We start from the raw sequence: 14,231 nt of genomic DNA on the forward strand, positions 1-14,231 counted from the left end.
ACTCCAGGAAAGAAGCCCAAGGCCTCAGTGGGAATTTCACCTGAGTGGACCCAGTAGTGCAAGCCAAAACCCAGATAGATTTTGTCCTCCTCCCCGAGGGGTGGAAGGTAAAGGGAGCCCACTCCATGCCTGTCTGTTTCTCAGGCCTGCATTGTCTCCTCACAATCCAGGCAAAAATGAGAGGTCAGCTGGAGAGGGGCAAGGAGGTATGGAAGCTAAACACCAGGCTGCTGGAAGACAAAAAGACCCAGCAAAGTTACAGAGAGCACTATGCAGACTGGAGGCCCTCAAGAGCCTGTACCTGAATCAGACAGAGTGGTGGGCCAGTGTCAAAAACAGAACCAAGGTTCTTCCAGAAGGCCAGCAATCGATGAGCTTTCTCCCACAGGAGGCAACATGAACACCTGACCCGTAAGTTACAGGACCTGCACAGGCAGGCAGCAGCAGGCTGGGATGTGAGGAAAGACATGCAGGAGGTAAAGGCCCAGATTGGGGCCTGATACCAGGAGGAGGCCAGGAAAAATATCTTCCAGGCCAGGGTACCCTGGGTAGCAAAGGAGGAGGAGTAGTCTGCCTACTTTTCCAGAATAAAGAAGAGCAAAGAGAAGCCCATGATGTACCTGAGAGACAGAGCACCAGTCGAAGGAAGGCATGCTGGAAAAGGTAACCACTTTCTACCGAGAATTCTACAGTGCACGATGTGAGGACCATGCAGCAGGGACTCACCCAGGCCCTCAGAGAAGCTGAGCAGCAGCAGCTAGAAGAGGAGTGGACACTGGAGGAGCTCGAGCACACCCTCTGGAGGTTCAACAATGGTAGAACTCCTGGGTTGGACAGCCTGCCCATGGAGTTTTATGTGACCTTTTGGGACCTGGTAGGCCCCAACCTGTTGGAGCTCTTTTAAGAGTAACTTCAGGAGGACTGTTTAGGGGTTGGGATGGACCAGGGCCTCATGACTCTCTTGCACATGAAAGGTCTGAGGGAAGAGTTAAGGAACTGGAAGCCCACCACCCTCCTGAACTTTGACTGTAAGCTGCTGGCCAAAGTCTTGGCCAAGCGATTTAAATCTGTCCTAGGTTCCATAATCCATGAAGACCAGTTGTTTGTGGTACCAGGATGCCAGATCCATGGAGCCCTGCTGCAACTGAGGAATGCACTCCAGCTGGAATGGGCCAGAAGACAGAAGTGGGCGATGCTGAACCTGGACTTGGAAAAGGCCTACAACAGAGTGCCACACTGGTTTCTCTTCAAGATGCTGAAGTGAATGGGTGTCCCTCCGTCCTTGACCAGCTGGATAAGGACACTGTACACAGATGTTAGCAGTGAGGTGCTGGTCAATGGGTTTTTCAGAGCACAGATTGCGATAGAGTCGGGGGTCCACCAGGGCTGCCCACTCTCCCTAATCCTTTTTATCTGTGCCACTGAAACTCAGGCCCAGCACCTCAGGCAGGACCCCAGGATGCATGGAATCCTGATTCCCAGAAGAAGCAAGGAATAGACCAAGGTCCTGGCCTACATGGATGACATGAACATTCTGTGCCAGAATAAGTGTGCTGTAGAGAGAGCCCTGTGGCACACACGGATCTATGAGGTGGCAGCAGGGGCCAAGCTCAATGTGAGCAAGAGCACATGCCTGGCCATGGGTGAGCTCAGGGACCTGGCGTCCCTGGGAGTCTCGGCCCCCCTTGAGGAGGTCAAGATCCTTGGGGTGGAGTTTGACCCCGAGCTGAGTGGAAGGAGTGCCTGGGAGAAGAAGGAGTCCAAAGTGAAGCAGAGACTGGGTCTGTGACATGCATGCTGCCTCTCCATGGGTGGGTGCATGGCACTCATGAAGGCAGTGTTGCTACTAGTGCTTCTATACACTGCACTGGTCTTCCCCCCACCCAAGTATGTCAGCCACAGAATCCAGAAAGCCATGTGCATCTTCTTTTGGGGATCCAGAAAGGAGAAGTTGGCAACAAAGACCATGTACAAGAAAAAACAGGCCAGGGGCAGGGGGATACCAGACATTCACCTGTTTCTGTGGGGACGGTACATGAGCCAGATCTGCAAGCTGGTGACCAGGCCAGCAACCAAAACAGCCTGTCTTGTCAAGTATTTTACAGGTCACCTCCTGAGACTATGGGAGGTGTACACACTAGCCAGAAGGAGACCATGTACCATGGAGCACCCCTACACTGGTTCTACAGTGTGCTGAAGGAGTTCTGGAGAAAGTATGGGCTACAGAAGGAAAGCCCAGAGATCATGTCCAACCGCAGTAAGATACAGAAAACAGTCAGAGAGAGAGACAGGCTATCAACGCTGGAGCTGCTCCCTGATGGTGACTGCCAGGCTGTCTGGGACCGGATCTTCCACAAAGACCTAAGAAAAGATCACAGAGACTTGAACTAGCGCATAGCTCACGATGTACTCCCAATGAAGGTGTGGAGGCACAGATCGAGACGAGAGTCTAGACCCAGCTGCCCCAGGGCAAGCTGCCAAGGTGAGAATGAGACCATCAGCCACCTTCTTTGGCTCTGCCCCTATGCCAAGGGAGTATGGAAAAAGGTAAGGCAGCTCCTTGAGGAAGTGACAGGAGTCAGGCTGATGACAAGGGAGGCAGCGCAGTTCAGACTCCTGACTAAACATCAGGGGTCCCAGACAACCCACTTTGACCAGTTTGTGTCCTGCATCAGAAGCACCCTGTGGCAATGCAGGAACCTCCTGATGTTCCTTAGTGGACCCTCATACTAAGCTTGAGCAAACGGATTGTATTAAAATGTTTCTGAGAGAACTCCAGTCCTACTACTGGAAAGCGGTGGGAGGGGATGAAGAGGATGCAGCCAACTCCATCTGGAAAAGGGGCACGTGTCACAGGCTGTTCAAAGTCCCTCTGGGAAGGGAAGTGGACAGGGAGAACGAAGGGGACAATGACACAACTGGACCTGGAGACAGTGAGGAGGACAACAACATGATCAGCAGCAGTGGAAGGGACAGTGACATCGACAGTGACAAGGACACTGAATGAGCTGAGAAAGGAAACCCGAAATCGGGGCCTGGACTAAGGGACCAGGGTTTGGGATAGAGAAGGGCAGAGGGTGGGTGCACATGGGTGCAGGGGAGCAGGTGCAGTTATTGTAACGAGTGTGCGAGTTTCTTAAGGTGGTTTTAAAAAAAAGGTGCAATGGAAGTCTATGATAGAGGATGTACATAAATAACTAATTTAATTTTTTTTTCAATTAAAACAAAAATCTTGTGAGCTAAGATCAAGCATAGTCACTGCACTGGTCTGATATCCAAGCTGAAAATGCAATTAAAATGGCACTGTGTAACAGAGAGTGCACTCCTATCTGCTTGCTGCTAGGAGACCCTATGAGAGCCTCATAGTTAGCTTCCCACTGGCCAGCTTCCAGTAGGAGGATCTCAGCTACACACCGACTTTATGGAAATGGGGGACTCCTCCCTAGCTTGCTCCTGCAGCCATATGATTGAGAGCAAACAAAATTTGGTGGCATCCAAACCCCAACCCTCCAGACTTGGGCCTGCACATAGGATGCCTGCCAAAGATTTTGTAAGTATTTTATGCCCCAGGCTGGGGTGGAAGATGCTTTCCAGTAGCAGGGACACATGTGTCTCCTGAATTATTCAAATGGATTATGATTTGATCTGGCTAATTTGACCTGGAACATAAAAATAATTCCAAAAAAAAAAGTTTGTACTATATGCAACTATATACAAGTAAGTATAGAATTGCTTCTTAAAGGTGTAAGTATTTATGAAGTACCTGGTCTAAAACTTGCAACACTTATTGATGAACCACATCCATGGATACCTGTAGTAATTCCCCTGTCTGTAAGGTACTTAAGGAATGTATATTTCTAGGTCAGTGTGTTCAAATTTGCCTCTCACTTCTATGTCCCTAGGGAGAGCAGAGTGTGATAGTAAGGAAGATAGATCTTGTGGGGGGGGGGGCACAGGAAAGGAGACACCTGATCCCCAGATTTACTTTTCCTGCTGTAGCAGCGGGAGAGGGACAAATACAAGGCAAACCTCCAATAATTGGATTCTATACTTGAGAAATTATAACAAGCTTATAAACTTTCCATATATAAAATCTGATAATTGGGAAGTCATTTTATAATCAGGGTTGCCTTATATTTGAGTAAATACAGTAAAAGGATAAATGGTATACTGGGTATATTGCTACAGCACAAACTAGATTTACATTTAAGTTAAATGAAAAAAGTATAAACAATGAATATGAATGATGAGTACACTGATGTGGTTCTTAACTCATTAACTTTTTCTCATTTTCCCCACACCCACACATACCTCACTTCATTTAATTTAGAAAATATATTTAATCAGTTTTTCATAACCAACTCCTGTTCATTTTTAAAGATTTTTTGCAAGTCAAGCAAGATCTTAAGACAAAAGACAAAAGCAAGATCTTAAGACAGATAATGCAAAAAATGGACTCTAATGAAATACATTTGTTTGGGAGGAGCACTAAAGATTTTACAGTTAAGAACACTGCTACTTTATTAATAATCCATACAAATTTTAAGAGTTTATCACTCCATGGAATAATCAGAAAATACATGCAATAAACAGAATTCTGATGGGTATAGCTTGCAGGTTCACAGGCCCAATTGTACACAGAATGCTAATTCTGCTGGAAGCTCTTAATACAGCCAGTCAATAAATTATTCATTTGAGGTTGAAGAATATGAAAATCACAATTCCTCTGAGTACTTTCAAAGTTAGCAAATTTTGCTTCTTATTAGAAGACATTAAATACTAATTATCAACTGCTTCCTCAAACCCTGCTGAGGACCATCAAGGAGGGCCGATATTATTGCACTCAATGGACTTTACAGGTTTGAAATGTTCCACCTTAGCGGATATTGTTGCTGAATCTGGGCCTAAGTGCTATTTTGCTCTCCCCTTCAGAAAGGAGTATAATATAGTGGAGATGTACTTCTGTTCTATATATATGTTAACACCCAACTGAAAACCTCCAGAATTTAAGTAGAAACTTTTTTAAAAAACCCAAAAGAAGTGGGATTTTTAACATAAAATTTAAATTCTAAAGTACTTAGTTAAAAAAAGTATTCATTCAATGGATATAAATTCACCAACAAGACTTAATAAGAGAACCATCCCCAAATGTAGAGTCTCTTACAAGCCTACATTAATGCCTTGATCCTACAAAGTATTATCATTATCTCTTTTTTGAAGTCTATATTTTAGGCACATGGTTCTGAAATGTCTGGTTTTATAAGCAGAGAGAAACACATGACAGCACTAATGAAGATTCTGAAAGTAATTAAGATTTTAAACTAAGGAGCGGACTCAATGAATCGAGTCTGCTGGAGTGTGCTAATTAGCCTCAACATCTTGTGTATTCAGCGTTCCCATGCTTCAAAATGGTCGTGGGGTGCTTTAGCTAAAGCTTGTTCGACCAGCTTTAGTTAAAGTACCCCCACCACCATTTTGAAGCATGGGATGCTGAATACATGAGACACCGTGGGCACTTTAATTACAGCAGCTCCCCACTCCCACCCCAGACCACATGTAAAGATGCCCTAAAATTTCTCTCAGACACTAATCGTACAAAACCTAACTACCTAACTACTCTGTGGAAAACACAACTAGTACCATTCACCCAGAGAGGAGGTGGCATGTCTTACGATCTAGGTACAGGCCCAATAGATAAGACAGACAGTTCCTGAAGGAAGATGAAAATCATTTTATACAAGAGAAAAATCAATATATTAAAGATCCTATTGGAACCAAATGATTTCCTATTCTCCTTTGTGCATTTTTTTCATAATCTCATCTGCTGAAACGTTCCTGCTGTTGTTGAGTCTTCTCATTTTCACTCTGTGAGTGAATTTAGATCTATTCAAATTTGTTATTTGCCTTTACATATTTTTGTACCCTATTTAATTAATGTTAGATCAAAAGTTCCCTGGAATTCTTCCTTTCTTTTACATACCTGATTTGAACCTATTTGGTGTGGATACTGAGTGCCCCCTGCAAGGTAGTGAGAGCTCTCAACCCCCTGAATTCTAAGGAGGCTGAAGGCAATCAGCACCTTGAAGGAGGTATTCATCACTTTGGTGAATCAAACCCCATGTTCCTGATAACTATAATGACACCTCTGCTAACTGTAGGCTGTATGCAATTTATGAGTGCATAAGCATCAGTGCATTCATCATTTCAATAATGTTTACAGTGTCATAACTACAGATGCTAGAAAAGATATTTCATTCCCAATAAATGAATAAATGTTAAAAGAGAAGAATACTTACTTGACTATCACTTCAATCCTCTATATGATTTTTAATGTCATTTTCATTTTCAGGACCAATAATTGTCCACTAATATTCACTAATAATGTCCACTAATATTGTGAATTTACAAAAGAAAAGATAACCCCCTCTGGTATCTGTATTAATACAACTGGCTTAAGTTTTCAAGTGTAGCTCTGGAAATTTAGTATTTGTATAAATGTCTACATTTCTTAAAATTAAAATTCACATTAGATTTAAAGCCCTAATCAAACAAATCAATTTAAATCAGGTTCTATTTCTGACTCATGTGCTTAAAATTATGCATGCAACTAAATACTTTACTAAAGTAGGGCCTAAGTAACACTGCAGATTTTCATGACACTTTTTTTAAGAGGTTAAAATAAATTACCTTGTGAAAAAAGTACTGGGTGTATTTTAAATCCTCCTCCATTTTTTAATCGTTGAGGAAGTTGCTCAAAATGGTAATTATCAAGATAAAAGTAAACCTTCAAGGCTTGCCGGCTTCCTTCCGCTTGATATGTGATTGGAACATCTAAGAAAATATTTAATGTTACAATGTTATTAAAAAGCCAACAACTATTTTCTCCCAAAACAGTTGTTACATGCAAACTCATAAAGTCAGGTTCACCATCCTGATTCCATCTCTTTTGCAATGAAACATGGCTACAAAATAGATAAAAATAGCTTTGGTTCACTAAAAACTAGCTCTACACGGCTATTTCTTCACAATGCTGTGGAGGGGAAATGCCAGGGGCAGGAATGAATGGCATAAAATGCAAAGTAGACAAGGTTCTTTGGGTAAATGTGATATCTTTCATTAGACCAACTAAATAGCTGGAAAAATTATTCTTTACAAGCTTTCAGGTACGAACACCCTTCTTCAGGCAGAGGGAGAAGAGTGTTTGTACCCCTAAGTTTGCAAAGAACAATTTTTCCAACTATTTAGTTGATCTAATTAAAAGGTATTGTATTTACCCAAAGAACCTTGCCTGCCTATGTTACAACCAACACTGATGAAATGCAAAATGCACTTCTAATCTCTATCTGGTATATCAGAACTTGTGTGACTGTTACAATTATGCTGGCTGCCCCTTTGGCTTCTAGCTAGCCCATGATTCCAGAGCAATGGAAACAGATTATGAAGCCACTTATTATACTTTTTTCAGCTACACTGAGAATAAACTGTGCATAGCTTGGAATGCATTGCATTGCATTAGCTTTGTTAATCAAAACAAGAAATCCTCACATTATAATTGTAAATGGAATATGCATGAGGAGTATATACCTACAAAACCATCCACCAAATAACTGTGCTAAATTAGAGGCTCGGCTGAGACAACAGAACTGTTATTATACTCTGTGTGTGTGTGTGTGTGTGTGTGTGCGCGCACGCACAAGCATACATATATATAATACATATATATATATTATATATATATATACACACACACACACATACATACATATATATATATATTGATTAGCAACTTCTAGAAAATCCTACGAGATCAGAGATGTTTGGGGCTGTTTCAGCGCTGGAAACACCAAATCTGAAATGAATCAGAAGGCTCTAAAATGTTTTGGAGAATTTTGGAGTTTCGGAGCTGGGCTTGCAGGAAAACAAAAACTAAGAAGAGGGAGGGAAAAAAGCGGGGGGAGGACTGCTCTAATATTGACATCTAGCTCCTGGTTCAACTCCCCAGTCTGCAGTGGCAGCCTGCTGAAAACTGGCATGAAGAGCTGGGGGTATGATCAGAGAGCTGGGGAATCGAACTGGGGGCTAGGGAAATCGAACCAGGAGCTAGGGAATCAAGCCAGGAGCTGGGCATTCCCTGCCATGTGACCTGGCTCCACAGAGAACAAAGATCCACACCAGGGTCTTCTCACTGCAGCTGCCCACCCTACACAGCCCCACATCATCAGGGCAGCGCAGGGCGGGCAGCGGCAGCAAGGAGACCCCGGCATGGATCTCTGCTCCCTACGGAACCAAGTCACATGGCAGGGACCAGTAGGCTTGCTCGCTGCTCTGTGCTACTTCCCTGCCCCGCGACCTGATTCAACAGGGATCAGAGATCTGCGCAGGGGTTTCCCTGCCTGCTCAGAGGGCAGTGACACTCCCCCTCCTCCAGAGCCACCCATGGCCCCATCCTGCTCTACACTGGGGCCCCAAGCCCCCCAGCCCCAAGCCCCACCCAGCCCCAAGCCCCACCCAGCTGGGTAAGGCTGTGCGAAGCTTCCCTTGCACCCCTTCGAAACAGATTCAGAGGAGATTTGGCAGAGTCGAATCTCTGAAACAGATTTGGCTGAAACAAAAAAGGACAATAATACGAAACACCAAAATGAATCACCGTCCTCTGAAATGGTAGAATCCAAAACCGAATTGAAATGCAGCCATTTCACAGAGGCCCCCCATCATTCTTGATGGGCAATTGGCTAGTATATAGATATAGATGCATATGTATGTATATTAGAATAATATGTTACAACAGTATGTTACATTACAGTTTGACATATCAAATGTCACACTAAGTTATTTGGTTCAGATTCCAACATCATCTAATGCAACTAGCACTATCATTTTTCATTCTCAGTTCTCTCATACATATTTTCTGTGGTACTTACACAGTAAGTAGTCATGCAACTGTCATTCACAAAAGATAATGATAGCTTGCCCTTTTTTACCTAAAGCCATGAACAGACACACTGTTTCTACCAGGAGAATCACTGCTCTCCTGGTAGAAACCCAAAGTACTCAGGCATTTCAAGTTTTTTTCCCAGAGACTCCTCCTGCAGACCAAGATGAGTGGTGTCACAGGGAAAGGCTCCCATGCCCCCAAGAGACTGGAATCATTCCAATATGAAGAAGGCACAAGGAGCATCTGATCCCACCTCTCCCATAGATCAGTAGGGGAGAGTGACCTATCCTCTTTATTCTTCACAGCATGTAGTCCCCACTACTGGCACTGAGAGCCAAGTGGAGGGAGTGATGCTGTGAGTCCATTACCTGTTTCTCATTCAAGGGACTCCAGACTGAGAAGTGAACAGGAGGCTTTGCCCTGATGCTCCAGTCCCCCTGGGGATAAAAGGATTGAAACAGCCCATGCTTTTCCCAGACTAGGATCACCCTTGTCTCAAGAAGGTATGAGAAGCAGGAGGGATGGGATGAATGCTTCTATGTGGCCTAAGTCTTTTAACACTTTCAGAATTTCAGCAATGTATGTCAAATTAAAATTTAAATGTATTTTCAGCTGTGACAAAGATATAACAACTTTTAAAATTAACCCACCATACAAAATATCAGGGGCTCTAGATGTAAGCATACTGACACTATGATAGACTGCAGTTTCTGTATTATGCTTATGAGGTTTCTGTAGTACGTGAAAAAATTACATTGGGCACATCTACACAAGATGTTTACTGTGAAGTAGACTAATTAGCTCCACAGTAAACATCTCAGGATCTACACATGCACTCCTGTTAGGACACAGGAAACTAATAAACTTTGCAGCAGGGTAGTACTTGTATTTACAAGCACTACCCTGCTGTGGACTCTTTTCATGCACAGCAGCACATGTGTAGACACTGACCTGGTTGACTGGGGCACAAGGGTGCTTCTGTTCAGGGACTTCTTGCCAGCTAGCCCTGCACTGAAGCACCCTCATGCCCCAGACAGCTTGACTTGGGTCAATGTGCTGCGGTCTGGGTGCATGTATAAACAGTGCACTCAGGAGCTCCCCGGAAGCAATAAGTTCTGGAGCAATAAGCTCTGCTGTTTACTGCTGTGCATCAATGGCACATGTAGATGCGTCCATTGTGGCCTAAAGGAGGTTAAATTAGTACTTTTTACTAGTTTGGGTATCTAGAAAAATGTTAAATACTTTTTTTTGGTTATGTCAATTATACTTTTCCATAAATTTAAAAGCAGTATTTGCCAGCCAAAACTGCTTCTCTCCATTGAATTGTAGCATTTGGATAGTACTGATTCTGGCATTTAAATTAAAGCTGAAATAGACCATACTGCAATTCTGTGTTGACAAGAAATTTATACATAAAATTTCTGCAAATCACTATATAATAAGAAAATGTCTTCATGGAAAGCTGGCAATAGGAGCACTGCACAACATAGGCATCTAATTAGCTCCCACATTGCAATGCCTCCCAGAGCTGAACCTGCATCTTGCTCTAATAAAAAAAAACAATCACAGTAACTGTCCATCTCAGCAAGGTTTCTTATGTCCCTGGCAGATGTTACAATTAAGATGTGATTAACCTGTTAATCACACTGTAAATATACCATATTTACTCAAATCCAAGATGACCCGACATTTAAGATGCCTCCCCACAGTAATTAGATTTCACACAAGGAAAAATTTGGTATTATTTTTATAAATAATCCTGACAAAAACTACAGCAATACTATAGCAGTATGTTATAAATTCAACATTAGCTTTGATTCAATTCAAGCATTAACTTAACTTAATCTATATTAGGTTCTGTCCAAAACCTGGTGAGTGCTACTCCTTTCTTAGATCCTACAGATTAGGACCAGTCACTTTTACATGCATCCTTACTCTCATACTCTTCACTGTTCTCATCTTCACCCTTATCTTTTGTAGCAGGAGGCCTGGTGCTCCTGATACTTTAAGAGCAGGCAGAAAGGCTGTAGGTATGGCAGGAAGCAATCAGGGGCCACATGACCCAGGGAGGAGGCTGGGCTTAGCCCAAGGCCTGAGTTGAGCTAGCAGTAAGACTGTGGAGATTGTTGAGGCAACATCTCAGCAGGAGGTCTCCAGATCATGAATGCCAAAGCAGAGTACAGCATGCAGAAATCTAGCCCTGGAAGTCATGAGGAGAGGAGCTCCTGGCAGCAGGACTGCAACCAGGCTTCTGGAATGACTATGGCACTAGGGTAAGCAACTCTGCAGGCCTGGGGAACAAGGGAGTAGTAGCTGGGTGGAAAGAGTTGTTTATGCAGGCAGGTGGCCTTTATTTTAGGAGCAGAACCTAGGGAAGGGCTACAGACCTGGGAATCAGAAGACATGAAGCCCATAGCCGACAAAAGGCTTGAGAGCTGGGCAATCCTAGCTGGCTCGGGAGCAGGGACAGGACCTAGGAGGGGCCAAAGGTCCAGAAGGGGCCACTGCCAGAGACTAACAGGGCCATGAGCCTAAAGCCATGGAGGGAGCAGAGGTAGAGGCAGACAGGGTTGTTACCCACCACTCATAAGTAGCCCTGAAAAGTGAAGGGCCCAGATGGAGAAGGCAGACCTGGAAATAACACTTGGGAGGAGCTGAGGTAGGCGAAGTGCTCGGCAGGGCAGTCCAGTCATAGGGACTAAAGCCATGATACCCAGGAGTAGCCAAGAGAGGTGAAGTGCCAAGACAGGAGACCAGGACACCCAGGAGTAGCAGGGAGAGGCAAAGTGCCCTGGGCAGGATAACCTAGAGGCTGGTCCTGGGTAAGATGAAAACCATAGAATCATAGAAAATTAGGGTTGGAAGGGACCTCAGGAAATCATCTTGTCCAACCCTCTGCTCAAAGCAGTACCATCCCCAACTAGATCATCCCAGCCAAGGCTTTGTTTAGCCGGCTCAGAAAAACCTCCAAGGATGGAAAATCCATAACCTCTCTGGGTAACCTGTTCCAGTGTTTTACTACCATCCTCATGAGAAAATTCTTCCTAATATCTAACCTAAACTTCCCTTGCTGCAACTTGAGACTATTGCTCCTTGTTCTGTCATCTGCCACCACTCAGAACAGTCTAGCCCCATCCTCTTTGGAACCACTCTTCAGGTAGTTGAAGGCTATTGAATCCCCTCTCCATTTCTTCCAGACTAAATAAGGCCAATTCCCTCAGCCTTTCCCCTTAAGACATGTGCCCCACGCTCCTAACTATTTTTGTTGCCCTCCACTGGACTCTCCAACTTGTCCACATCCTTTTTGTAAAGGGGGCCCTGAACTGGACACAGTACTCTAGATGTGGCCTTACCAGTGCAGAATAGAGAGGAATAATCACTTCCCTCGATCTGCTGGCAATGCTCCTACTATTTCTGCCTAGTATACCAGTAGCTTTCTTCACAAGAAGAGCACACTGTTGGCTCCTGCTCAGTTTCTTGTCCACTGTAACCCCCAGGTCCTTTCCTGCAGAGTTGCTGCTTAGCCAGTCAGTTCCCAGCCTGTACTGGTGCATGGGATCGTTTCATCCTAAGTGGAGGACTTTGCATTTGTTTTTATTGAACTTCATGAGATTTCTTTGGGCCCAATCCTCTAATTTGTCCAGGTTTCTCTGAATCCTAGCCCTACCTTCCAATGTCCCTACTACTCCCCCCAGCTTGGTGTCATCTGCAAACTTGCTGAGGATGCACTCTATCCCATCTTCCTGGCTGATGAAGATATTGAACAAAACCAGCCCCAGGAGCAACCTCCTGGGGCACTTCATTCGATACTGGCTACCAACTAGACATTGAGTCATTCATTACTACCCTTTGAGCCTGACTATCCAGCCAGGTTTCTATCCACCTTACAGTCCATTCATTCAAACTCTACTTCCTTAGCTTGCTTGCAAGCGTGTTGTAGGAGACTATATCAAAACTTTGCTAAAGTCAAGGAATATCATGTCCACTGCTTTCTCTGCATCCAAAGAACCATTCATCTCACCAGAGAAAGCAATTAGGTTGCTCAGGCATGACTTGCCCTTGGTGAATCCATGCTGACTGATCCTAATCACCTTCTCCTCCAAGTGCTCAGAAATAGATTGCTTGAGGACCTGCTCCATGACTTTTCTAGGGACTGAGTCACCAGGCTGACTGGTCTGTAGTTCCCCAGATCCTCCTTCTTCCCTTTCTTGAAGATGGGCACTATATTTGTCCTTTTCCAATTGTCCAAGACCTCCCCCAGTCATGAGTTTCCAAATATAATGGCCAGAGGCTCCACAATCACATCAGCCAACTCCCTCAGCACCCTTGGTTACATCAGGTTTGCCCCATGAACTTGTACATATCCAGCTTTATTAAATAGTCCCTAACCCGTTCTTTTGCTACTGTTGGCTGCTCATCTTCTCCCTAAACTGTGCATCCAGGTGCTATACTCTGGGAAATTACCTTGCCCATGAAGACTGAGATAAAAATGGCATTGAGTACTTCAGCCTTTTCTGCATAATCAGCCACTCGGTTGCTTCCCCCATTCAATAAGGGACTGTAATGTGGCCCCAACCCCATTACTAGAAGCAGGGCAGGGGTCAGTGACCCAGGTTCCCCCACCCTTTGCTGGGACTTTCTTGTCCCTTGCCTCCCATCCCCTTACCTCTGGGTTCCTCACCGGGGGCTGTAGGAGCATTGCTCATGGGAGAGCTAGCAGTTTCCTTTCCTAGCACTCAGCCCACCAGAGCAGCCAAGAGCCAGGTTGCCAGGCAGCAGCATCTGACCAGGTCAGCTGGCCAGGAGGTCAGGTGACCAGAGATGGCAGAGAGAATAAAAGGAAAAGGAAGAAAAGCAGCAGACAACCAGAGAGAGGGGAAGCTAGAGCTGCTGTAACTGTCCCCAGGTGAACCCCCTGAGGAAAATGGGAGAATCAGAGGAGCAGCTGTCTCAGGATGACAAAGTGAATCTGAAGATGAGTTTTTCTTTTGGTTTACATTTCTTTTGGGCTCTACACAAGTCCCATTAGCAGCTTGGGCAGGCTTCCAGTGCAAGCTGTGGATTTGAGTTCCAGCAAAGTATGAAGCATCTGGGAGCAGGGTGCCTGAGCCTGGAATGGCTTCCCTGCTACGCTGCGAGGGCAGATTGGGTTCCCATATCATGGACAGTGAAGTGGGACTCTGGGCAGCTAGAGCAAAAGTGGCCAGTGGCAGAGGCGCCTGGCCAGACATGCTTCAGAAAACATGCCAACCTTGTAGGTGTGCCCCAGGGCAGCTTACAGAGACCAACTCTTTCC

General features: G+C 44.7%; 1 protein-coding gene across 1 annotated transcript in view; it reads right to left on the reverse strand.

Annotated features, from left to right (window-relative positions):
* PREX2 (phosphatidylinositol-3,4,5-trisphosphate dependent Rac exchange factor 2) overlaps positions 1 to 14,231 on the reverse strand; it is a 327,787-nt gene that overhangs the window by 64,691 nt on the left and 248,865 nt on the right. Inside the window, exon 35 of the mRNA XM_025210219.1 lies at positions 6,688 to 6,831. Within this exon, the coding sequence (XP_025066004.1) occupies positions 6,688 to 6,831 (144 nt within the window). The remainder of the gene's footprint in view (positions 1 to 6,687; positions 6,832 to 14,231) is intronic.

The sequence above is a fragment of the Alligator sinensis genome, unplaced genomic scaffold (genome assembly GCF_000455745.1).
Source record: "Alligator sinensis unplaced genomic scaffold, ASM45574v1 scaffold1102_1, whole genome shotgun sequence".
NCBI classification, from domain to species: Eukaryota; Metazoa; Chordata; order Crocodylia; family Alligatoridae; genus Alligator; species Alligator sinensis.